The 27,442-nt window shown below is 37.6% G+C and overlaps 2 protein-coding genes across 4 annotated transcripts; one reads left to right on the top strand and one right to left on the bottom strand.

Annotated features, from left to right (window-relative positions):
• Window positions 1-63: 63 nt before the first annotated feature.
• On the top strand, window positions 64-2,702 carry LOC137723722 (uncharacterized). The gene has a single exon (XM_068462915.2). The coding sequence runs from the start codon at window positions 166-168 to the stop codon at window positions 2,581-2,583; it is 2,418 nt and encodes an 805-aa protein (XP_068319016.2). The 5' UTR covers window positions 64-165; the 3' UTR covers window positions 2,584-2,702.
• A 3,360-nt stretch (window positions 2,703-6,062) lies between these two features.
• On the bottom strand, window positions 6,063-26,283 carry LOC137722459 (ARM repeat superfamily protein). 3 transcript variants are annotated; one of them, XM_088692032.1, is made up of 25 exons: window positions 25,963-26,247; window positions 25,694-25,803; window positions 25,531-25,603; window positions 25,003-25,064; window positions 24,370-24,511; window positions 22,018-22,236; window positions 21,833-21,899; window positions 20,841-21,240; window positions 19,987-20,134; window positions 19,720-19,880; window positions 18,890-18,989; window positions 18,248-18,322; window positions 17,995-18,129; window positions 14,635-14,724; window positions 14,215-14,397; window positions 14,021-14,125; window positions 9,848-10,006; window positions 9,584-9,628; window positions 9,225-9,446; window positions 8,974-9,068; window positions 7,445-7,551; window positions 7,284-7,337; window positions 7,126-7,198; window positions 6,754-7,008; window positions 6,063-6,507 (listed from the first exon to the last, which is right to left on the bottom strand). In XM_088692032.1, the coding sequence occupies exons 1-20, from the start codon at window positions 26,101-26,103 to the stop codon at window positions 9,033-9,035; spliced, it is 2,673 nt and encodes an 890-aa protein (XP_088548158.1). In that variant the 5' UTR covers window positions 26,104-26,247; the 3' UTR covers window positions 6,063-6,507; window positions 6,754-7,008; window positions 7,126-7,198; window positions 7,284-7,337; window positions 7,445-7,551; window positions 8,974-9,032. The 3 variants fall into 3 exon arrangements, with proteins under 3 accessions (XP_088548158.1, XP_068317565.2, XP_068317566.2); XM_068461464.2 differs by lacking the exon at window positions 8,974-9,068 and having other exon boundaries at window positions 25,963-26,283; XM_068461465.2 differs by lacking the exon at window positions 8,974-9,068 and having other exon boundaries at window positions 6,713-7,008.
• Between the last annotated feature and the right edge of the window lie 1,159 nt (window positions 26,284-27,442).

The raw sequence follows: 27,442 nt of genomic DNA, 5'->3' as shown, positions 1-27,442 counted from the left end.
TAATAAAATGAAGCGAAGAAATTCATCTCAAATCAAATATAAAATCTCAATTGGACAGGCCAATAGAAAAAATGAAATTTCTATAAACACAACCACAAAGCATGGGGAGATGAGAGACACATGTGACTGACTGTCTGCCTGCCATCTGCTCCATCTCACTCACCAATGCCAATGTCTCTTCCTCCTCCGTATTCTAGGAGGCACCTCTCCTCCTCCTCCTCCTCCTTGCTGCTGTTTGTTTTGTTGGCCTGCGCAGCCGCCATTACTAGCACTGCTGTTACTGATACTGATGAAGTTGTCAAAGAAGTAGATCCAAGCTTCCTCCAGTTTGAGAACCCAAGGCTTCGCCAAGCCTACATTGCCCTTCAAGCTTGGAAGTCCTCCATCTTCTCCGACCCTTTCAACTTCACCGCCACCTGGAATGGCTCCGACGTCTGCTCCTACATGGGCGTATACTGCGCTCCTGCTCCTAATTCAATTGGAGGCCGCGGCGGACGCGTGGTGGCTGGCATTGACCTCAACCACGCTGATATTGCCGGCTACCTCCCTCCGGAGCTTGGCCTCCTCTCGGACCTTGCACTCTTCCACATCAACTCCAATCGCTTCTGTGGCGTTGTCCCAAGCACCCTGCACCGCCTGAAGATGCTCCATGAGCTCGACCTCAGCAACAACCGCTTTGTCGGAGATTTCCCCAAAGTAGTGCTGTCTCTACCTTCCCTCAAGTACTTGGATCTCCGCTTCAACGAGTTCGAAGGCTCCGTCCCCTCCCAGCTCTTCGACAAGGATCTCGACGCTGTTTTCCTCAACGACAACAGGTTCCGATTCGGCATCCCCCACAATCTCGGCAACTCCCCGGTTTCTGTGCTGGTGTTGGCCAACAACAAACTCGGCGGTTGCATCCCCGCCAGCATTGGAAAGATGGCCAAGACCCTCAACGAGATCATCCTCCTCAATGACAACCTCACCGGCTGCTTGCCGCCCCTGATCGGCCTCCTCACCAATCTCACCGTCTTGGACGTGAGCTTCAACCAGCTTCAGGGTCCTCTTCCCTCCACCGTTGGCAAAAACATGAAGAGCTTGGAGCAGCTCGACGTCGCCCACAACAAACTCACCGGCGTCATACTGGCGAGTGTTTGCCAGCTGCCTCAGCTGCAGAACTTTACCTATTCCTTCAACTATTTCACTGGAGAGGCTCCTGCTTGTGCTGCCATCTCTAACAAAAATAATGTAATCCATGGTCGTAAGAACTGCATTCGTGGCAAGTCGGATCAGAGATCTGCAAGGGAATGTGCTTCCCCAGCTGCACGTCCCGTTGACTGCACCAAGCTCAAATGCAGCAGCAGCAGTCCTAGAGGCGGCGGCGGCAATCCCGGTGGAGGCGGAGGCAGCAGTCCAGGAGGCCGCGACGGCTCTAATAAAAGGCCTCCACGGGTCTCAACACCCTCTCCGCCTGTTCGGAATAAGCCGCCTGCTCAAAGAAGGCCTCGGGTTTCAACACCCCCACCCACACCCCCACCCCCGACTTCAGAGTCATCGCCTTCGACTAGATCGCATCCTCCGCCGCCACCATCACAGCCTTCTTCTTCTCCTTCTCCTCCTCCGCCTGTGGCGCCTCGTACGACACCTCCTCCTCCCTCCCATTCCCATTCCCATACAAAGCCCACTTACCATTCACCACCTTCACCTCCGCCACCACCTAATCAAAGAGTATCACCCAGGACTCATCTTCCACCCTCTCCCCCTCCATCCAGTAGTCATGGTCATTGGACTCTGACGCCACCACCCTTCCAAGAGGTGTCCCCAAGTACGCATCTAAGACCACCTCCGCCCCCACCACCTCACTCTAAACATGATATGGTGGCGCCGTTGCCTCCAGGCTATCATTACAATTATGCTTCGCCGCCACCGCCACCACAGCACGCATCAGCTCCCGATTATCAGCCCCACACGCCTCCCCCACCTCAACAGCACTCAACCAACGTCCCACCACCTCCAAGCTATCATAGTTATACAAGTCGACCGCCTCCACCTCCACCTCCACCTTCACCACAATCTCCACCTTCATCACCGCCTCCACCTTCCCCACAATCTCCACCTTCATCACCACCTCCGCTACCTCCACTGCCATCACCATATGCATCTCCACCCCCACCAACACATGAACATTATACAACACCGCCTCCTTCACCCACACACGAGCATTATCCATCAAAAACCCCACCACCACACACAAGCACAGGTATGAGTAATCCACCCCCAAATCATCCATCTCCTCCTCCACCAAGTGAGCCATCACATCCGGTGATTCCTCTGCCACCCACCGGTTGTGTGATTCCACCATCACCATCACCACCACCACCAAGCCAGCATACTGTGCCATCACCGGTATTAAACTTCGTTCCGCCACCATCAAGCCATCACCACTCACCAATATCACCTCCGAAAGAACAACATTGGCATCCTCCACCACCACCATCACATCAACAATTTCCTCCCCTGACCCCGTTCGAAAACACGCCACTTCCTCCAGTTATAGGAGTGTCATATGCATCTCCTCCTCCCCCAGAAATACCCTACTACTAATCGAAATACCCTATCACAATTCTTTGTTGCAGATCTACGTGTATGTTCTTTCTTTTTCTGTAAGAAGCACTGTTTCTTCAAATTATAGCAATAATAGTTCCATTTCTGCTTCGTAGCCATTTGTATCCTTAATTAATTTCTTGTCATGCATACAGGCGAGGGGAGGAATTTTCCATAATAATTGAGAGAAATTCTACACTACTCTGTGAAGAGAAATTCTAAATTACTTTTTAATCGGCAAGTTTATTCTCCAACGTTAAACAATAATAAGTTTCTTCTCCAACGTTAAACAATAATGGTGAGGTTGTAAAAAGGTTTTGTATTGTTTATTACACTAGTAATGTTGATCGCTACATCATGAATGTCTTTTTAGTATAGATGTAATTAGAAAAATTGATTGCGCTTTGCTGCGGGTTTTCAAACTACAATCTACAACAACCATGAATAATACCCACAGAAAAATTCACTCAAAGAGTAGCAGCAACATAATCACATTCTCAAATGCAGCAATCTAGACAAAATAAGCAGTTCAGTTTGCACTTACATTCTATTAAGTTGACATCAAGAGCCAATATACAATCAAAATGGTGAACTTGAAAGTTTCTGTGACAAAAGTTGCAATGACAAAATACAGTGTCTTTGCATAAGAAATAGAAATAGCATGCAGTTCACATATATTTGTTTGTCCATGCAATATATATAAAAATAAAAGTAACTAAGTTCCCAATAGTATAATCGATCAGAAAAATACAAACTCGCACATGTTTGAGTATAAGGACCATGGGAAAGAAGCAGGGAAGGCAAAATTTTGAGAATTAACACTAAAAAGTTGAGCATAAAAAAGATTGAAACGTCTCACCAGGTAATGGGAGCAGCAATTGTACAAAGTCCGAAACTTTGAAAGAACAAAACCCAAAATTATAATCAACCACCTATGCTACATACATTCTCCTTTCCGATTGTATACCAAAATATGGAGTCAATAATACATATAAAAGCAATAATATTGTTAAAGAAATCAACCCAATCTCATTAAAGGACCTACACAAATCTAGAATAAAGAATTCTAGAACATTCACTAAGGTTGGTTAGCTAGATTATCCAAGTTAAAATAGTACTTTGTAGAAATGACTAGAATGTTGTTTCTTAAGTTGGTGGAAGAGTCTAGAAGAATGGTGAGGTTTTCACCAACATGCAAGATTAGTGTAGATAATTCTAGCTTAGGAAGTTAGTAGAATTATCTAGATATCTCTAGCATGGTGTGTCCATACTTCTCCAAGGTTCCATCCATGCCTATAAAAGGAGAAGGCATCCACACCATTTGTAGCATCAACAAATCAACAAATCAACAAATCAACCAAGCAAGCTTGTAAGCAAGCAAGCAAGTGAGAGTGAGAAGCAAGAATGGTCTTGTAGTAGTGTGAGTGATCTAGAGTTTGTCTCTAGAAAGTGAGTGAGTGTCATTGCTTCTCAAGAGTGTCTTTGATAGTTTGTGTTGTAATATTTTGTGTGTGTAATACAAGTAATTAGTTTACTTGTGTTGTCTCTCCAACACTTGTGCTAGAGTTGTGTACTCTAAGTTTTTTTACCCCAACAAATATAACTACCAGGTAAAAAAAATGTATCCGCTAGTACCTTGATTTTCAAAAAGAAGATTTGAGGCCTAACTATCCGTTTCACATAGGAGAAAGTCCAAAAATAAGGATGTCCCCTTGAAATTTTTTTTCCCATTCATTTCTCACAAAAACCAATCATAGTTTAAAATCCAAGCAATAGATATAATATATATATATATATAAATAATTAATTAGGTTTTGAATAAAAGTTGGGTGTATAATTTACCTCAATTAGGTTTTATGAAGAGATCGGCTAGGTTGTCTTGGGATCGGATTTGCTTGACTTCAATCTTCTGGTGTTCTTGGTTCTAATGGGAGAAGAAGAACTTTGGGGCAATATGCTTGATGTTGTCTCCTTTGATGTATCCTTTCTTGATATGTTCCATACATGCAGAGTTATCTTCATAGATCGTTGTAGGGACATTAACGACAGAAGAAAGCCCACAATTACTTTGAATATACTCAACAATAGCTCTTCGCTAGCTGAAGCACTCACGCATGGTTTCATGTAGGGCGATAATTTTAGTATGGTTCAAATAAGTCGCAACTAAGGTTTGTTTAGTTGACCTCCAAGATATGACGAGTAGGAGATGGTCAGATCCACACTAGTTTCACTAGTATGTGCCATTGTTTCCTTTTCTGAGGTTGTGAATCCTTTGAACCAACATGTCTGCCATGCTTCTAGGTGGGAGCATATGAATGGCTAGTTGCCACTGTACTAGAATCGACCATTAGGTGCAGCAACCTACTTTTGAGGGATGTCCAATACACATTAATAGTTTCCTGTCCTTTTGGGATAGTGGTTCGACGCCCATTTGGTATGTTTATCTTTGAAGGCACATTTGCAGTTGCTATATGTGATCTCGTCACTTTCACTAGATTAGTAAAAGCACTAAGTATGCTTTGAGTAATGCTCTAAAGATCTAGGATACGTCACACTTCAATCTTAGACAGTGCGGTAAGGGTGGGGATGGTTTGGTATGGATCCCAAACCAAGAATGAGATCGTGAATACCAAACCAAAAAATTTCTGGACAAGAATTTAAAGACCAATCCTGAACCGAAATTTCGGTATTCCCAAAATGTTTTTGGCATTTCAGGATGGATCGGGACTGGATTTTGGGCTTTTAGGCTGAAATTTAAGATTTTTGGGTATGGGCTAAAATTTGGACTTTTGGCGTAAAATTTTGTTACCTAATTTCATATCAATTGAAATCTAGGTTTTTTACCTCATACCAATTTGAAATTTTGTACCAATTTAAATACCAATTCATTCATACCAAGTCAAATTGATGTTCCAAAGTTTCAAACTATTTAATTTCGTACTTCTATTTCTAATATAATTTATTATCAAACTATTTAAATTCAATATTCAACATGCATGCAACCAAATATATATACATATATATATATATATATATATATATATTTGTTTTCGGTTTGGTTCGGGTTTCCTATACCGAAAGGTTCAGGACTAGTTCGGTATAGAGTCCCAAAAATTTATGTATTATTGGTTTGAGAATTTTTTAGTATGAGATCAGGATTTGTTTGCTTTGGTTTGGGATTTTTCGAAAAAATTTCCATTCTTAGGTAAGGAAAGTTCTTGTATTATTGGTTTGAGAATTTTTCGATATGGGATCAGGATTTTTTTTTATTTGATTTGGAAATTTCGGGAAAAATTTCCATCCTTGGGCAAAGAGATCTAAATGAGATAAAGGGGAATTCGTTCACGACAATTCGCATCGTTCCTTAGAAAGGTTGAGGTTCTTATCTTTCCCTAATGGTGGGAAGACGGTCTCTTAAAAATGACAATCCGCAACATTTCTAAATTTTCCCTAACGTTCAATCATTCAATACGTATGGGTTGCGACGAAGGATGTGGAACAAATAATATAGTTTGTATAGTACACAAAATGAAAACAATTTTTGAAAAAAAAAAGTATAATTCCCTTCCGTGTAAATTTTCCACGCCTTTCCCAAGCCCTCACATCTATCTCTAACAAATAACAAATAAAAAAAAACGAAAAAGTTATCTTTTCTAGGCAGCGCATAACAAGGGGATATCATCATATCAGAGCTGGATTGGTTACTCGAGAATGAATCACTTGCTGTGTTTTTTTTACCCTCGGTGAATGAATGCTTCTCACATGCAGTGACAAGATTGGCAATCTATATAGTCTCTCTTGTTGGCTAAGAGCAATGCAAATGAAATTCAAGACACAAACGGACATCAAAATCCAGCCCAAGAAACTATGAAAACCAATGAATACGGGGGGACCAGTAATCACGATGCTTCAAACTTCATTCACCTGGAATGGAAAGGAATTTATATGGCATTAGACGCTAGCTTTACAACTGTGTATATGGATAAAGAAATATATCAAACTAGTTGACAATGGTCATCGCCGTGTATGTGCACTACTAGAAAGGCATGCATCTAAAACAATATTGAGATCAGCTCAACACATTATTTACTTCCACAACGCTACTTCCATCCCCCTAAATATTTCCTACCTTTTGGTGGAAAGATCCTTTCACCTTGTAGAAGAACTCACCCAATATTTGGAGAACAGAGAAAATCTGAAGGGCGTTGAGCATGAGTATGAAACCACCAATCGATCGGGAAAATAAAAAGGTAAGAAAGCCAGCTACTCCATCTTTAATGCCTGCTTCAATTGTGAAAATGCTTTGGGATGCATGCAACCAATCGCCTTATTAAAAGATTCTCCATGAAAGGTAGCACATGTTTGGAGATTTTCCCTCACTGAAGCCTCTAGAGACATTTGGTTGATAGGGTCTGAAACCTTGAGCTGCAGTGGGATATAACTTCTTCATCAGGAATAGTACCCCACATGGATTCATATAACCTTGGACTACAGAAATATAAGTAATATCAGAGGACCAAAAAGGAGAAAGGAGTTGTTTACCTGTCTTCTTCTGAATTCTTTACTCAGAATGGTAACCTTGCTAAGGGACCCGCTCGAGCTTATGTTATCACCACTGTTGTTCATTAGGAAAAATTAAATAGTAAAATAGTTCTCAGACATGAGCAAGCACATCAAAGTAGAATCATAAGGGATCTAACCTCGATTCCTCTGTTAAGTCATCGTTCCCACCCAAAATTACAGTCGTACACACACTGCATGTGCAAATAAGCATCATTTCACAATGTAGAAACATCATCAATAATCACTGATTATTAATCAGGAAGCAGATGATTGACCAAATTCATAGTGAAGCTCATACCTTAGGATCTGATCAAGTTTGTTGAGGACTTGAGGAAGTCTTAATGTCAGAATTATTGAAAGGGCTAGGCCATATGTCTTCCTTTGGATGGAAGATACATTGTCTACCTGTGACCAAATAATTTATTTGGTAAGCACAACAGAAAGGCAATAAGAAACGAACTTACAGAAAATCCAACTCATTCCCACTATCAATTTTCCGTAAGAACATATTTCATTGTTCACTTCAACAAGTATTAGCAGAAATTTTTCTCTATTTACTATGTGTGTATGGCACTACAAGCAAAAATGATGAAAATTGTACTCCTGTGCATTATATCCGTATGTGTAAGCAGTATGTTTACACATTATATTCGCTTCAACAAGTACAATATTCAGTACTGTGGATCACGTTGCACATTATAACTCTTATTAGGGTTGTCTTGGCACTATATAACTCCAGTGTACTATACTTTAACAAAAATGTGTTAATATGAATCATAAACTTTATAATATTGTAACAATATTCAGTAGAATATATAAAATTAATGGCCCATTTTCCTGCAGCCAATATTTACTTCAGATTACAGCATACCATATCTGTTTGAAATCTACACAACCACTTTCCAAGCAAAGCCTCATTCCTCTTCCCCGAAAATATGACTAACATTTTTAATGTATATAAATTCTTCTTTTTATTTTTTATTTTTTACAAGGAAAACAAGAATTTATTGCTAGTACAAGATGCCACAAAGTTTAAACAAAAAGTAACTAGCAAAACAACAAAAAAGTCACCCGAAAAAGAAACATCTATGGAAACTCCATACTAACAGTAACTTTCCAATTAAGCGACATAACTGGTGAAACTGTATATGCATAAATATAGTGAGTAAAACAATGTACTGTCCTATTTCACCTATGGGGCTGCCTTGGGGTTAAAAGCAGGCTTATGTCAGATTAACCTAGGAGCTTTTACTGTTAGAATTTCGACCCCCCTCCGGATCTTGATCTTTGATGTATTTGGCAATAGAATAAATGTAGCAAAAATAGAGAATAACTAAAAAGTTAGAAACACACAAGATTTATACTGGTTCGGCAGAAGTTTTGCCCACGTCCAGTTGTGATTTCTCTGGGCAGAGAAACCATGGCTTCTAAAAGTATCGGGTGCGGCTTACATTCCTATTTACTGATTAACTCTCCTAATCTATTTGGGATATGAAAACACATTTGCATTCCTATTTCGTTTCTGCTTTTAGGATTCCTAATCTAATTGTACAAGAAAACTTAATTCTTTCCTAATCCTTCAAGGACAAGAATATGTGCACCCTTGGCTTCCTAATACAATCCAAACAAAACAGGACTTTAACAAAAGACGAACCAAATCCTAACATTTACTTGTCTGCAAACACAAAGTTTCTTGCAATTTCTTGTTGAAGTTGTATAGGATTTTTTTTAAGAAGGGCTCTTGGACCTATTTAGTAAGTTCATTGGCTTTTTTAAGCAATATTTTATTTAAAGACTATTATAACCCAATTTTCAACACAACCTGACCTGTTTTTATTGGGAAGGGTTGGCTCAGCTCATGTTTTCTCTTAGTGAGGGTTGGGTTGTCAAAAATTTGAATCCTTTTCGGTTGGGACTCCCTCCTATGCATGTATACACACAAATTGATAAAAAATCTAAATTCGGTGTCTGAAAACATACACATATGTACTGGTCTGATAATATAAGATAAGACAGGGAAAACTGAACAATCCTGAGGAGTATCCTTGCAATGGAGATGCATGTTGTACTGTACTAACCTTGTCAAGCCATATGTCAACAAGACAAAGAAGTACATTTTCCTCAGTTGGAACACCTGACTTCGGAAGGAACGACAAAAGTGATGGTTCTGACGTCAAACGGGCTAGGTAATTGGTATTCATAACCAAAACTCTTGCCAGGATGGCAGCTGCAGATGCTTTAACAGCTGTCTTAGGAGGATCTTGGTCGTCGCCTCCACTCAGACATACAACAATTAATTTCTAGAAACATTGAACAGAAAAGAATTTCAGCTTTGGACACGCGCCAAAAAGGAATCATATGATAAACATTTTTAAGGACAAAAACATGAAATACTACAAAGTAAGAATATCAAAGAGCTAAAAAGAAAGAACCACACTTGTAATGTACTGCTGATCAACTGGGGCACTTCCATAGGGAAACACTGCAAAGCAACATAAAATAGTGAAGTCCACGATGGTTCTAAAAACATAGTCACTAGAAGCATGCTGCTATATCATAATAACTAGATATTCTGTATAGAATGCTTTGGCAGTTCCATCATTACTACAAAGCTTACAGTAATTTCACAACACCTTAGTTGATTGTCTAAATGGCCTGCTAATCTACTGTCTACTCTAACTTGCAAGTTTTAATCAGTTACCTGTACTAGAATATCAATGACAGGAAGAACTGAAAGAAGTCCTCTATCATTCACATTTCCAACAACCAGATCTAGAATTTGAGCAACACTTGAAGCATGCATACTAAGAAATTCAGATCCGCCTAAGATAATGTAGTCTTCAGTTATATCGACTGCAACCTGCCAATAATTTTGAGTCAAGATATTACAACAGACAAACATAACAATGCATGAGCACCAAACTACCTTTAACGATAATAAATGCTAAAAAAGTGGGGTCCTAACAGAAATATTTGTAGGGAAAATTTCTGAAAAAAAAAATTCAGAAGCCAAGATAATAGAGGCAACACCTACAAATTCAAATCTCTAAACTAATTAAGATTTGAGAAAGTTTCCCAAAATGTGCAACTAAAAACAGACAGCTTCTCAAAACAGGACTCCACGTATAGATAAGATCAGAAATTGAACTGGGTTCCTACACGAAAATTTTACAACAGCAGTATATCTTATAATTCCTTGTCCATTTTCCATCCTCAGAAGTTTGGTAGATTCAGTTTGAATATCATTTAGCAAAACAAGCTACGAAGAATATGGGTGTCAACATTCGATAAATGGAGAACAGCAGCCAATACCATCATTAGAGACATATAAAAGTCATCTTAAATCAACTTTAACTCACTGCGAGAAAAAAAAAAAAAAAAAAAAAAATCAGGGATACTACATCTTCTTTTTTTTTGAGAAGAAACTATAACAGTTTATTAAAAACAAAGAGTAATACACAGAAGTGGATAAGAAATCCACCAAGAACAGAACAAGAAAATCTCTCCAGAGTATCAGATTACAAGTAGGACAACCTCAACCAAAATCATTTTACGACTGCTAACATATCCCACAATATGTGAGAAAGAGAGTAATTCTTAAAATCATTTGAAACTGAAGCCCAGAAAGCTGCCCAATATCTTATTCTTCCCCACAGATCTGCTACCCCCACACCAGAATAATCCTCAAAAATTCTTTTGTTACGCTCCAACCAAATGTTCCAAAAAACTGCCGACACCAGACAACCCCACAAAGCTTTAGCTTTCCTCCCACTTCCTAGAGCCTCAAAATTAGTGCTTAGAAGCTCGAAACAACCCTTTGGGATGACCCAACTTACTCTAACCTCCTGAAACAATTTCCACCACAGTTGAATCGTGTAAGAACAATGAAGAAAAATGTGGTCAACACTTTCCTCCTTTGCTTTACACAAACTGCACCAATGGGGAGAAATGCAAATAAAGGGACTTCTCCTTTGAATTTGATCACAAGTGTTGAGCCTCCCAAAAGCCACTAGCCACACAAGGACTTTGACTTTCGGAGGAACTTTTGATTTCCAAATCTGAGAAGAGGGTGGAAAATGTTGCACAATCCCATTGTTGCTCAAGAAAGAGCGATAGGATTTGCATGTGAACAATCCTGATAATTCCAGTCATAAGAATAGCCATTAAACCTTGTTTTGCCTTATATTTCAAACAACCATTTAACTAACTTCTGTTGTAATTTTCCCAAGGGTGTTTTTGTTTTCAAATATTTATTCCTTAAATCCCAATTCATGAAAAATTCAAGAGTGGAGTATATCCATTTCAAGTTCTGTTATACAAGCCATCAATAAGAATTATACTCCCTAATGAATAGCTTATGGTGACAAAAAGTGAAGTCCATCCATAAGATTCATACTCCTTAATGAATAGCTTATGTTGACAGAAGTGCGGTGGCTCACGGTAAATTCATAATGAAGTACACAGGGAGCTGAGAGAAACGGCGTTAATAGTGTTATAATAAAGATGTCAACTCAGCTAGTTGTTTTGAGGATGACTGAGGCTTGTTCTGGAAAAGACTATAATTGAGCTCAGGGCAACTACTTCAAACTAATGGCTCTACAATGGAAGACTAAACATGTTGCTTTCACTGGTGGCATACTGATCACCATATCATTGGTACATCCCCCTAAATGATTTTGGTGTTGCCTTCATCTCCATGCATTACATTATGTTTCCACTTGAAAAGTCATAATCACAAATACCAGACTTAGCAAGTAAAATGCCGAATAATAGGAGGCATGCAGGATGGAAATTCAATTAAGAAGAATGCGACTTTGTTAAGTGGTACAAGGGATTTCTAGCGATGTGAAATAGCTTACTTAAAAATTTGGCCCATTTATTTGTTGTGGTGTGTCATGCCCAATAGTCTTCGGTCTAGGCTGGGCACATGTGACACACGTGCCTGTATAGTGCCCATGGGCCCACATGTTTGTATAATTTTCTTTCTTTGCTTTCTTAGATTTTTTTTATTTTTTATAAAATTAATATCAGTTACGAAGGTAGTAAAAAGTAGAGTTCTTAAATTGCTTGTTTGCAAAAATGAAGAACGAAAATATAATCCATCATAAAGAGTCAATAGAAATCATTTTATATAAATTCGTTTACTTTTGGATTTATAGCAAAAGAAAAAAACACTGCAACAAAAATAACAAAACCAAGCAGGTGGTTATAAATCCGTTGGATTAAACAATGGTCAATTGTTAAAATGTTTTAAGTTATTTAATAATGCTAAATGGGTCGTGCCTAATATACTGTGCTGTGCATGTACTTGACATAAGGTCGTCTGTGCTATTTCCTAACAGAAACCCATATCATGTCATATACGACGGGCCAAATGTCTCAACCTAGCATGACAAGGGTGCCTATTCCTGGCATACTTGATGCTCAAGCTGTGTCATGTCCATTTCAATTCTTCAGTCCAGTGGAGTTGTGGCGCCTCCCCCACTGACTTTATACCTTTAGACATTTCCTCTGGAGTGGGATTTACTGGCCCACAATCATTCAGAGCACATATTTTCTTAGAAAGGGAAAAAACCCAAGAGGCTCCTGTAGGATTGTGCGTCTCACCTTTCATCCAGAAGCATAAGCCTTCCTGAAAACAGCACTCATCTTTATGGTAAATGGCTAAACAGCTTAACGTCAGAGGCAATTGAATCCTTGCCTAACTACGAGCGGCACCTAAGAAACGCCTTAGAGAACACTAGTAAAATATAATGGTTTGTAGACTCTATACCCTGAAGCCAACCACCACACACTATTCCGTAACTCATTGACTTTAATAAAGTATATGTTGTTAGGTTTTTGGCTCGTCAAATATTTCCTAATTGGTTTAGGATTGTTTTAGGAAAATCAGTGGTATACCGATTCTTGTCCTAGAGGGATTAGGAAAGAATTTCAGTTTTCCTTATCCAATTTAGGTTTGGATTTCTAGAAGTCTATTTGTATTTGGATAAGTGTAATTTCCTAATCCACTTAGAAATAGGAATTCAATCAGCCTTGGGACATGTAAGCCTACCCTATGCCTATAAATAGGGTGTGGCAAGGCTTAATTTTTCAGAGTAAAACAGCCAGAGACAGCCGAGAGTTTTGAGATTAGTTCTAGGGTTTGCAAAAGTTCAGTAATATCTATTATTAATCAAAGGAGCGGTGATTTCTCTACCTAGAGAAATCACAACTGTACGTAGGCAAAAGTTCTACCGAACTAGTATAATTCTTGTGTGTTTCTAAGTTTTTCTATATTTGCTAGTTTAGTCTATTGCCGTTGGTTACATTAAAGAACAAGGTCTAGTGGGTGTTTTTTCAACATATGTGTCTCATAGAAAGTAAGAGTTAATGGGAGAAAAAAAGAAACATTTTCCATATAGCACATAATAGAGATGACCAAAGATGTGAACATAAATTGCTTCAGTTAAAAACAGGATCACTCAATCATAAACTCACAAATATCCCAAGGAAATAAACAATAAGATTGCATCATACTGAACACAACTCAGCTGCATATCCCACAGAATTCACCCATTAGTTATATTTTTAAACTGTGGTACACAAGCACAGAAGCTTCACTAAAATCTGATGATACCATATTTCTTTCATCAAAGAATTCTTGATATGTTGATAATGCACGATGTAAATCCGTATCCAAATGTTGAAACCAATGTGAATAGCTATTACTATAACTGTGTAATGCACTCTATCCTATGCTATATTAAGCATCCATTCATTGGCAGATTGTGAGTAAAATTTGAAGGATCAAACAACAAAAAGGAAGTTCCAGAATAAAAGAAAAAAACCAAAAAATATAACAGACAGGCCATGCAGAGTCAAGATTTCTTACCTGCAGGTGATCGAAACTTCTTTCCATGATTTTTACAAGATAGGGAAAGTATGCAAGTAGTTGAGGCACCATAGTAGGAGCATGAGAAAGTGTGGCCTCCCATAACTGCACAATTAAGCTAACCGCATTTAGCATATTAAATAAAAGGATGATGCCAGCTGGTAAAATAATAAGACAAACTTAATAGGGCAAACCAGCATGCTGTCCTCAAGAAGATTGAGCTCATCAGGGCTATTTATATCAATTCCCTTTTGCAGAATGGGCAGTAATATGTCGTAGCAAATGGGTGACTGATAGCCAAGTGCAACTACAAAGTTCCTCAAAGCAACAAGAAGTTGAATCTGCAGAAGGCATTCACTGGAAGATTCCTCCCAAGCCTTTGCAAAGAAACAAAAGAAACAAAAGAAACAACATCAAATGAGACTGAGGATCTAAGCAATCTGCAGCCATCTGTTGTGTACCTCAAAACAATGAAGTTGCTCAACCTGACTCAACATTGTATACGTTTACAAAATCCATTTCAAAAATGATTCTGTCCTAGTACATTAGGTAATGTGACATTTAGAACAGTAGGAGAACAAATAGCACTGAAGAATAAAGAAATGTTCTCCTACCTTCTGGAAAAATAGAACCAGCTTGTTTGCAAATGTCATAACTTCACTCATATGTCCAATAAGAACAGAAATCATGTTCAAAACCTGAACCTGAAAATAAATGAAAGTACACAGGGACTTTGGTTAAGCCATGAGCAATCTGTTAAAAGGCGTACTTCAATTTCTTATCAGAAATTATCAAGATTTTCCTGGTGAATTCAGACCTGTTAACAAAACAGGACCCTGTACACGACTGCATGCAAGAACTAATGCACATGTACTTCAAAATAACAGAAATTTAACCGTAAAGAACATCCAATCCTATCCTTTTGTTAGGAATTGGCTCGTCGATGTTAGCGACCTAGTTTGTTTAGGATTGATTTCCCTGCAATCAGAAAGGGCTCGACTTGGTCAGATGGGTGTGTGCACTTCGGATAGGATAAGGCTAACTTATATACTTACACTACCACTATGGCTCACGAGGAGGCCCTGGTCCTGACTAAGGAATGGGATCCCCGTACATTTACTATTTTCTTTCTTCTTTCATGAAAACATTAAGATGTTATTCAAGGGGGTGCATTTTTGCTCCCCACTATAAACTATGGTTTATGCTCACCATCACATTCAAAGCTCGACATCTGTCCATTAATACAACCATATTTAAATTATATATTTTAATTCTCTATCAACGTTATGAGGAAAGAGATAAACAGATTAATATTAAAATATATATGCCAAATTAGAGCTCAACCTGAAGATATGCAGATGGTTCAGTAAACCGCACCTTATATCTATAAATAGGGTGCGGCAAGGCTGAAAAGCAGAAAGAAAAAACAGAGACAGCCGAGAGAGGAGAGAGAGATTACTTCTAGGGGTTGGAAAAGTACTGTATGCTCTATGAAGCCATGGTTTCTCTAACCAGAGAAATCACAACTGGATGTAGGCAAAAGTTTTGCCGAACCGGTATAAATCTTGTGTGTTTCTAGCTATACCCTAATTTTTATAAGTATAGTCTATTGCTGGATACAACAAAGAGCAAGACCCAGTAGAGGAGAGTCAGAATTCCAACACCTTTTAGCACGATACACATGTTAAGTGTGAACATAAATGTCAAACGCATTATGTGACAAACACAGACCCATTTGGGATTGCTTCTCTATAAAGCACTTCTGCCCAGAGCGATTCTGATAAAGTGCATTTATTATAAACGTGATAATTTTTTGTTAACGATCCAACACTAAACCCTATTTTTAATTAAAAATCTAAGTGCACCTATTAGCACCTGACAGCTGCTTCTCCAGAAAGCACTTCTATGACCCATAAGCACTTCTATTCTACCAAGCATGGTCAGAACTCAGAAGCGTTTTTGGTTGTCACTAAACACTTTTAGCCTTCCAGGAGTCCCAAACGAGCTATCTCCACAAGGACTATCTATCAATAAGGCAACGAAGAATCATTGAACTAATGGATGGGCCACAACGCAAGTACATGGATGGCTGGATTAGTTTGAAGCCTGAAAAATGATTTTGGTTCAGTTTTAGTTGCTGGAAAATGATTTTGTTTAAGATGATGGGGCCCCTTAATTCTAGCAGGCAAGATATCTCTCAATCAGGTTTCTAGCTCTGTGTGAACTGCTAAGTACTTTTGGCTCTTATGTATGTGGTTACCATAAAGTAGCATTGCATATAAACCAATGTTTTAAAAGGCGAAGGCATAAGCGAGGCGTTTTAGGGATAGCCCTGCCTAGGCGAAAGCCTTGAGGTTCGCCTCACGGGACTTTGGATTTTTAGTATATTATGTATTTATATAATATTTTAGAGGAATACTTAAAGAGTCCCAAAAGAAAAAAGAACATTTTAGGAAAGAAAAAAAAAAATATAACGTTATAAAAAGGGGTGTGATATTCACACATCTCATTTTACTTTTCACACACCCTTCTAATTTTCGGCCGTCGGATCGGATGAATTGAAGAAAATCAACGGATAGAAATTAACAATGGGTGTGTAAGAAGTAAAATGGGGTGTGTGGATAGCACACCCCTATAAAAAAACCAAAAACAAAAAATACTTATTTTTTCTTGCTGGCCAATCATATTTTAAGGAAAAAATAATATAAAGTTAAAAAGATGTTTTTATAGAAATATATTTCTAGTCTTTTGAAATTGATAAAACAATATTAAAAATAAAATCTAATAGAATAATATATGCTGGGAGAGTATACTAAGGAATATGCTGGAAAGTTGAGATTATGCTGCACAGCCTGGGGTACAGCTGTCATGGGTCAGTTTGAAAAACACTCCAAACGACGCCATGGCATTCATCTTCATCTGAAAGTTTTCCAGATTCAGTAACTTTATTTATTTATTTATTTATTTTGAGGAGAAACGATTACAATTTATTAAAACAAAACCATGAATTACGAAATAGTGGATAAGAAATCCACCATCTAGCTAAACTAGCTAAGACCTCTCAAGTAGATCTATTTACAAGTAACTAAAACTGAACCAAAATCATCCCACACTATATGAGAGAGAACAATCCCTGAACTCATTCGAAACTTTTAAACAAAATCCGGCAACTAACACTGAACCAAAATCATTTTCCGGCAACTTTTAAACAAAAAATGACGCCCAATCGAACGCCACAGGCGCGCCTCGACCATGTCTAGGCGAGCCTTTGCCTACTCGCACTGGGCAGAGGCAATTTCAGTGCTGCCCCGCCTCCACACACCCCATTTTTTAAAACACTGATTATAAACCCAAGTAACATAAAATAAGTAATAAGGGCCTAGTAGCCATTATAAAACAAGGGAAATGATAAACACACACCTTTTTCTCCTCCTACACACCCCTGTTGAATCATGTCCGTGGTTTTCGTTTGATTTATTCAATCCGATGGCCAGAAAAATAAAGAAGGGTTTGTGAAAATCAGCTCCCAATAAATAGATACCCAAAATGTCCACCAACAAAAACTCTAATATAGAAAGATCAATACTAAAGGCCTGTTAGAGTACACCTTCATTTATGGTTTTTAGGGTTTTTTCTTATGTATGAAAGAGATAATGGAAAAAACATGAGAGGAAGGATGAAAAAAATGATGAGAAAGCACAGCTGAGTGCCCTCTAGGCATCTTGGCAAATTGTTCCTCCCCACCCACCCACAAACTAAAAAAAATTAGGGTCGGATGCATAATTCACCCTGCAACACTAAATGATAGCAACTTCTTCAGTGCGGTAAGCTGCCACAGCTCACCCCACAGTGGCTACTCAGCCACCACAAAAGGTAGTGAATGTAATTGATTTAAGGTGAAAACTGAAAAGTATTCAAGCTGGTTGCTTCCAAGTGAAACAGCAGATGTTTGGAAGAGCAAAAGGGGAACATACCTTTGAGTCAAACTCCTGAACGTCCTCAATCAACTTAAAACATGAATCCCAACAGATAGGGAGAAGATCGATGAATTCTCTTTCTGAAAAGCTAGCATCTTCAATATGCAAACACAGAGACCTACAGGCTGCCAACTAAAACAAGAAAAGCACACTAAAGTAATTGAACAAGCAGCACCAACAAAATGTTAGCAGCATTAGTAACCTCAAAGCAATGAAGGGGAGAATATCTACATAAGAAGAATACACATACCCTTACAGATAGGTCCTTGTCCTGTAGCAATCTGATCAAAGCACAGTAAACTGGCCTTTTTGTGTCCTCTTTAATCTGCCGATAAAGTAGAACAAACAAAACTGATTCATTTTCTGTAAGCTAGTAGATACACTTGGGCAAGAATGACTAACAGATATACAAAATGGAATATAAATGAATCAAGGATCAGATTGCCATAATAAATATCACAAGAGAGTGGTTCCATTGATTCTTGAAAATCCATCAGAGGAGTCTACCACACCCTATACCTCCATAACTTATATACAAGTCCAATTATTCTCTCCATAAATGCTTGTTTGCTAAGGGCTCTATAATTTACTTAGGGAAGAGTATACATCAAAACAGAAGGATATGAAAAGTTCATGACCAATGTTATATCCCTATTCATAAGTGTAAACATTAGTAGCTAACTAGACTTGATGCCACAAACTTTGCTTGCAACATATATCAAATCTTCATTAAGTACATGCACCTCTCCTCCTTCAGAGAACATTATTAACTAAATATCTCTCCTTATCTATCCCAATTTCTTTGTTGAATGTGATAGGTTAAGGAATACAAAACTAGTAATGTTGGCACAAGAAAATATGGTTGATTAATGATATATAGATAAGTTGCTACCTCAGAAACCCATTGTCCCAATATTAGTGCAACTTTCCGATGGATGATGCGCATATTTGGATGATCATTTGAGAGTTCAAGGGATAAGGCGCCATTAAACCTGCAATCATTCAATCGTTCATCCAGAAAAATTGTCAAAGTTCACTAAAATTTTTATATTATGAAGAAAACGGAAAAAAGGAAGAGAAAACATGACAGCGTACTATCACATGCATAGCTCAAAATTATGAGAATTTGCGTGTAGCTTCTGGTCTTTGACATAAAAAAATAAGGTTGTAACTTGTAATAATGAAACGGACATGTGATAAGAGTCATGTCCCACCAACTTCTGCCTGTACAAGTTTCTTTATCAATGCTACTCTAGCTGCTACAAGCCTAAGCAAGTCAAGAATTTGGTGTTTCTTTTCCATTAATTTTACACCTATTTTACATCCCCTTTTTTTTACATAGGAAACCCTATTTTGCAGCTTGAAAAACATAGAACAAGTATCGCACTCAAACATGTTAAGATTGACACATGCAACTATCTAACAAAAGAGAAAAGTAACTTCCACAAATCAAGGAAAAGTAAAAATAACTTGCCCTACCAAAAATCAATTTTCTCAAAGTTAGTGGTAATCGAGCAAATCAAAATTGCATATATACATACTTGAGGCCACAAACTACCCTCCAAACAAATACTACAGCATGTGAGTTCCGCAAAATAAATCAATTTCACAAAGCACCACCATAATAGATGCTGCAACAATTTGAAGGTACCTAAATTTTGGATAACCTAATGCAAGACATATGCATAAATTAACAGATATTCTTGCATAGAATAGGCATACCAATCTTCAAAGCTCATGTAATTTGAGAGCTCGTAATAAACATATGCAGCAGCACCATAAGCAGCATCTTTTAGAAGCAACCCTGGAGTTATTTCAGTCACTGACGTTGGGCAACCATTCATTGCCTCCTTAAGGATGGAAACCACAACAGGAGCTAGGAGCTAAAATAAATAAACTATGATCACATAAGCACCATTCTAAAACTCAAAATATAATTTTCTTTTAGGAACAATAATTTAACAAAACCACGTATAAACATGTACCAACCTGGCTGTGATTTTCAAATAGAACAATGTATAAAGCTTCAGCACATGGCCTTAATTTTTCTGTCCACTGAACCATATCCTGCTCATGATGGAATGATTCAGGACTTTGGTACCACTCCTCTAAATCACTTGATGTAAGAACAAAATACCTGTGCAACAGATTACCCAAATAAGTTTACAGATAGCTTTTTTTTTAATAAAGAGAGAAAAAAACATGGGAGGCATGGGGTGCAAACCACCCCAAACAACGGGTAACAATCTGAAAATTTGAACAAAAAAAAAAAAAAAAAAAAAAAAAAAAAAAAAACAGCTCTGAAGATCTGGAAAGGCCCTAAAACTATTAGAAGGTAGCCGCCTTCCAATCATGCCAAATTCAGAAGAATGTAATTCCATTGAACTCAAGAGACACAGACACCCAAAGGGCTGACAAAAACCAGAATTCTGTCCCACATCTCCATTAAACCAACTCTGACATAATCTTCAAAAATCCTTTTGTTTCTTCTCTCCAACCAAACCATGCAAAGCAAAGCCTGAATCTTGCAACCCCACATAATCCTTAGCTCTCTTAACCTTCCAAAAAAATATGGGTTTCCTTGAGGAAGGAAAAACAGTCCCTTGGGGTTATCCAGGTAAATACCCATTTCCCTAAACAAATTTAACCAGAAGCCCAAAGTACTGGGCAAATCGGTGTATCGTTTCATCATAATGTCTCTATTCAACTTAGTGAAGTACCAAAGACAACTCCAAATTATAGCACTCCCCCATCGCCCCCCAAATCTCAAACATCAAGGAAAAACCAAGCAAGATGATGCCATAGCAGTAGATAAAATGAAAGAGAGGTTAGAATATCATTACCTTCTTACTAATATGTTGCACAAGAATACTATTCGTTCGCTTGTCATAAGGGAAGTCAAGACGCCACCAACTGCACAAGATATGTTTTTCTTCATTTGCTCCAGTGTAACCCCATTTTCATCCATCACCCGACCAGTGACACTTGGTTTGTACTCTTTACATTCCAAGACACACTTAATCATTATCATACACTGAATCAGAAACTGCTCAAATAATAATACATCTGGTTCAGGATCTGTTATCTTCTTTAAACAGAAATCCACTACAGTTGGAAGGACACATTTATCACTAAATGTGTAAGGATGTCTGCCCTGAATTGCAATTAAAACCTTCATCAACTTAGTACATGCCCTCTTTATAAAGTCCCAAAATTTAGGATGTCCTTTCTGAAAGGAAGAATCTGTTATAAAAGGAAACGCTTCAGAAAAATGTTAAGCAAAAACATATTGCGACCTTGAATAAATATTTAAACATTATATACACATGGAAAGGGGAAATTGACATCTGTAAAAAGTCAAACTGATTAAATAACGCAAATTAATGGATCTTAAGCAGCAGTTGACATACTGAGACCTTTGCCCTATGTTTGGACAAGGGACTTTAAAGTTTCAAGGAACATAGGCTAAATTTGTTAGAAATGCATTACCAAAATTAGATAGAGGGGCTTGAAAGACTAGATGCAATATATTTGAGAGAATTTTTAAATGACTTCAAGGAGTCATTTTGAAAGTCACTTGTTTAGTGTCTTTGTAGTGTATTTTTAGCGCTTTAGGATTAGCTTTGTTGTGCTTGAGTAGTTCATTGGTAGTGTTCTCGTAGTGCATTTTTTATGATTGAGTCTAAAACCTCGGTACTTTGAAAATCCCTTTATCCAAACATAGGGTGACGAACTTGAGGATATAGAGGCATTTGGCAAACACATACAATTACACAAAGTTTGTATAGAAACCACAATAACTGTTAAAAAATTGGACAGGAGAACAGTATCTCACAATATGGGAGAAATGACTGAATGGCATTCAAGAGCAGGGGCGAGACCTCCTTCACTGGCCGGACCTCCTAAGAAATACACAGATCAGTTAATTATGACATTTGTCTACAGCCATAATGATGAAAGGTGTTGGTGCACACACCAACACCAATTTTCATTTCTTTTGAAGGGTGTGGTTTTAACTACCTGCAAACATTTTGCATCACTTGGAAACCCTGAAACTATTAACTGGCATATTATCCTTAGGCACAGCAGCCATCGCTCACAAGTTAGATAAAGCTCATCCTGATGTAGCTCCAATGCATTTGTGTTATAGCTTTCAGAAATTGTAGAAAAACCATGTAAAATTGTTTGCACGTCGCTCTGCCAAAGGTGCCAGCTATAATCAAAGAACTGAGCTGATATCTGCAAAAGATGTCAACAAATATTAAGGTTTCATACAAGATTGTTTATAAATTATACAAGTAAAATATCATCCCCAAAATAAAGAGCAAATCCACTAATAGTTGACAATAACCACTAAGCTTCAAAATTCACTACAAAGAAACAACTGAATTAATACACAGTTAATATGTAATGAACCTATTCCATGTAAGTCATTATGTAAGACTAGTTTGGACCACTTAATACGAGGGTTTGGGTAAAAAATTTTGAGTTTGGAGATGGCCTTATGTTTTAAATCTTAGTTATAAAACATAAACAACAGACCTACACAATGACCCACAAATGAGATTGTATCTAGTAAAATGTGCCCTTGCTTTTATGTCAACGTGTTGATGATGATAGTAACAACTATTTATCAACTAATCAAATTTGTAAAGATCGTACAGAGCACTAAGCAAGTCGGTAGTTGGAAACAAAAATATATTAGGAGATCAAACCACCAACAACAACCTGGCCCATAAATTTTGGTCCAAAATCAGCATAGGTGGAAAAAAAGAAGGGTCCAGTGAGATTCATGGGCTGGACGAGCCCAGCTCAGTGAACTCGAGTCAGTCCCCGCAAGAAGACAGAAAAATTCACTAAAAATTATGTTCAAACAGTGAGGATGGACCAGAAGTACAGTATGAGGTTCCAGATTGTCACTGCCCAAAAAGCCATTTCAGGGCAAGGCGGCCCCAAAATGCCTTGGACATTGCTGAGTTTCCCGAAAGTCCTGAAGAAATTAAGCCTCAGCGAAACTTGGTGCTCTAAATGCGCATTTGCAGAGAAAGCATAGAACTCTTGCACTATAGTCCATTTTTGCTGGATGTTCAAATGTTTTTAAACAAAAAAGATTGTGGCACCCCCTAATTTTTCAACAGCAATAAATCTCTCTACTCTACATCAGGTGTGCAGCTCTGTGCCAAGTCCATTTGGCTGCTTAAGTATGTGGTTGGCACAAAGCTACACTACATTCATTGCTTGCCAACAGAAAATAAATGATAAGGTCCCGTGACCACTAACAAAGAAAAGTTGTTAGCTGAAAGTTATCTTCTTTTTTTGTTGTTCGGAAAAGTCAGCATCAGTTCGATAAAAATGAATAAATAAGAATAAAAGCCACTAACAAATTATAGAAATAGGCCAAAACTTAATTAGAGGCTAATCAATACCAAATAAAATAATACCTATTTGCTAAAAGGCTTGTAAAAATATAAAATTCTCATACAGTTGTCTGCAATTTTTGGTCTAATGGTAACAAAAGAAGCACTGGTTGTGTCAACAAAAATGGAGAAAAATATTTTCTACTGTGCATATAAACTTATAATTAACATATATGTATATATATATTTTTATATAAATATATCTCTGTACACCTCAACCTGATCCACACCCTAAAAACACTGCTTCATACTACAGGAGGATAGAGCTTAAAAATTGAGTCAATCAAGACATTCTTCAAGAAATCAGCTTTGAACTCAGTAGTAAGAAAAGAAAAATATGTATGTCATCAATCTGAAATTACTATAAATTTTTATTGAAAGATTGTTAATTTTCACGTGACCATACAACCAGGCTCAGCAAAACTTCGGCTCCTTCATGGGCATCATATTAAAGGTACGCACTGCCTACTCAGAGCCTCAACCAAATTATAAAGATTAACAACGATTGAAATCTCAATTACAAAAGATTGCTCCATAAAAGATACGATTAGCAGCTCAGGGCATATTTTATTGTCGTAGAGGAATGAAAACCATTAGAAAATATTTAACTATAACAGGAATTAAACCAAAAAAAAAGCATATCAAGCTTAACCCCATACATGCTATAAAGCTATACAGAGAAAAAATAAATAAAGTACAAGCTTCCCTAACCATACCGTTAAGGCTTTAACACCGAGACCCAGTCATAATCAGCAAGTTTGATTGTTATAGAGGAATGAATAACCATAAAAAAGATATCCAGATTCAACAATTAAAGGAATGAAACAGAAACAATTTCAGCACATTGTTAATTTTACAATAAGACCATTAGAGAAAATGGAAGGCAACTTGCATTTGTAGGAAAGCGCAAAAAAAAAAAAAAAAAAAAAAGAGGAAAGTGTACAGTAGTGTATACCTCTGCAAAGTTCTTTTGGTCTGAGATAAGACGCTTAGAGGATAGTTCCTTCAAAGTTCGAAAGAGGGTCAAAAAAATTCTGTGGGAAGAAAGAACATCTGTTGATTGAAGCTTTTGTGCTAAAACAGATAAGAGCTGTGGCCTGAACATGTCATTATGTTCATAGATCAGCACAAGTTATGCACTTGATATAGGAACATTCAAAGAAGGGGAAAAGGTATAAAAGTCTGCAAGTATGGAAAAGAACAAATCAAAATAAACAAGTTGATGCTCACTTCTAAAGTTCTAAAGTTATCACAATTCAGCCATCAGTTTATCCTAATTATGATACATTCAAAAATCTCATCTCAACAATAAAAAATCTATTTCCCCATACAGTTCTCTCTGGGGTCACTTTTCCTTCAAACTAAGCAAAAAAATGGGATCCATGTCCATTCTGGCTCTCTGCATCATACACCTGAGACATGTGGCTCCTTTCAAAAATTTCCCCCAGTTCACATTTCTTATGAAGAATTGATTAAAGAGAGAAATCTTAAGTAACATAAAGCTCAACGAGATTATAAGTTTATAACTTTCCTGCAAGGTCCATTTTAAATTGAAAACATAGAAGCTGAAGTTACAGTAAACTCATACCATTCTTTGGGGTAATCAATACGAGCAATTTTGGAAACAAGTACGGCCAACACTTTTGCTATCTGTGTTGGGAAAAAGAGAAAGAAGAAGAAAACAGGAAATCAGTAGCAGCTAAATTTGAGTAAACTTCTGAATCATCAAATGCTGAAACTTAGAGAGTAAGGGAGGGATGGACGGAGGGAGGGAGAGGAAGAGAGATGGAGAGCTTGTATCGTATTAAAAGAAAGTCCTATCAAATTCAAAGATGTGAAATTATAACATAATGGATGGGCAATTGCAAAATTTGCAATGGTCTAAATAAAAAGAAGAAGCACTTAACAAATTAAAGAGAAGTTAAAAAAGTAAAACTGGTACAATATTGTTTCCAATTCCAGTAACTATGGGTCTAATCTTCCTCAAGGATGCCGGCCTTGAAATTGCTTACGGTATTTTCAATTTTTTTTTTCAACAGCAAATAAAAAATAACAAAAACTTGTAATGTTATAAGAAGAAAAAAGAAATAAAAGACAACCGGAAAGGATTGAACACCTGATCGTTCTCTTCTCCAAAGTGTGATAAGAGTTTTTGTCTCAGATGCATTTTCTCCTCGTTGCTGATTCCCCTGAAAACACACGTTTCAGCACACACACCACATAGAGGTCAAGGGTTTGCTTTGCTGCTAATGGGAGACAGATAGAAGAGAGAGACTTACGACGAATCTCGCCGGTGCCTCCAATAGCGATTAACGCTGTTCTTGAAATACACTGAAGCCAACAAGCGAACATCCACATGAGCTACCAAATCCTTGGCAGTTATCACTTCCTGCATAACAATAACAAGCATTCATTCTATTTTCTCAGAAATCTCTCCAAGAAAGAAAACAACCAAGATCGATCGCATTCCTGCCCCAAAAACTAAAACCCTAATTTCTTTATTAATTAATATTAATTAATTTAGAAAAACAGCTGCTGTTTTGCTTACCATCAGACAAGAGCAGAAACCAGGCCTTGCCTCCGACTGCGAGAGCGCTAACTCCGCCGGTTTCCGCACACTTTCGTCGCCACTCAAAGAGTTGGTCAGCAGCGAGTACATGGCTGGCAGGTCAGACGCCGAGAGCGCCATTGCTGCTTCTCTCCCTCTTAAGAAATTGATGACAAGTTTTTGTTATTTTGGTTTTATTTTCCTTTTTATCGTGAGAGGGTTTTTATCTCTTACAACCAATTTCACCTGTTTTCAGCGTCTGAGAGGCTTTGAGTTTAATGCTCCGTGAGTTTTGTTTGTGAAATTCCTTATACCGTCACCGAATCCAGAAGGGGTAGCTAACCGCCATTAGTTGTGTCTTTTTTTTTTTTTTTTTTTTTCTTAAAAAAAAAACATTTTACCCATTAAATTTGTGTATAATTAAGGATGAATTAGAATGAGGTAAAATCATAATTAAATTTCTATTGAAGTTGTTTACTAGATTGCCAGAAATTGGAATAGAAATGATGTAGATTTCATGTAAGATGTTTACTTATTTACATGAATCAGAATTGAAATCAATTTAATAACTAAATTGTTGTTTTTAATAAATATTTTATAAATGCCTCGCACATTCTCATAAAATTAATTTCAACAAAAGTTGGTATTTAATAAAACAATTGAACAGAATTGTATAAAGATAAATAGGTACTGAATGCTCTTTAATCGGTTCTATTTTCACCTTATGTAGGACCCTCGAATATTTTATTGACGTTGCTTTTTGATCATCAAGAAACCTTGTTAGCTAATCTTCAACCTTTCTACATTTAGCATGAGATGACAAGGGAATTGTGTCTTTTGGCATAATTCTTCATTTTTGAAATTATTCGACTCCTTGATATTTTAGTCTGCATACCCTCAGTTTCGCCTCCTGGTATTAAAGGTATTTTAGTCAATCTTGAGTCGCTCGTCTGTTTTTCATATCATTTCAAATGTTGACAGACTGTCCAGAAGGACCACTTAGACGTCGAAACTTTCAGTTGAGGTCATCAGTCCTTGAATCACCCAATCAACATCATATCGGGCAAATCTTCACCATTGGGGATTTAATATTCCTAAATCTACCGTTTTAACAATTTTGCGAATTTTGGTTTGAGGAAAATCTAAATTACCATTCGTCAATTTTCTTCGGCCATTGTTTAAGTTGAGTTAGTATTTGACCATTTCAAATTGCTATCACATGATCAAGTTAGATACTGATATGCATACAAGCCTCGAAATTATATATTCAATCCAGAGATCTTGTACTCTAGCTTTAATGGACTTGTTTTGACCCTCAAATCTTAGGGTATTCTTTTAGCCTTCTCGACATGGTTTCTGGCTCAATAAGGGAGGAATTTATGATAGATCGATTTGGCAGATGTGTGCGCCCAATTTCATATCAAGGCTAGCAGGAACAATTGGAGCGTAATCTTCTCACGAGTTTACCAGACTTACTAAG

This window comes from Pyrus communis, chromosome 4 (assembly GCF_041283825.1).
Source record: "Pyrus communis isolate YQ-2024b chromosome 4, ASM4128382v1, whole genome shotgun sequence".
Taxonomy (NCBI): Eukaryota; Viridiplantae; Streptophyta; class Magnoliopsida; order Rosales; family Rosaceae; genus Pyrus; species Pyrus communis.
Note: the sequence above shows the minus strand (reverse complement) of the source record. Positions and strands in the feature narration are given on the sequence as shown.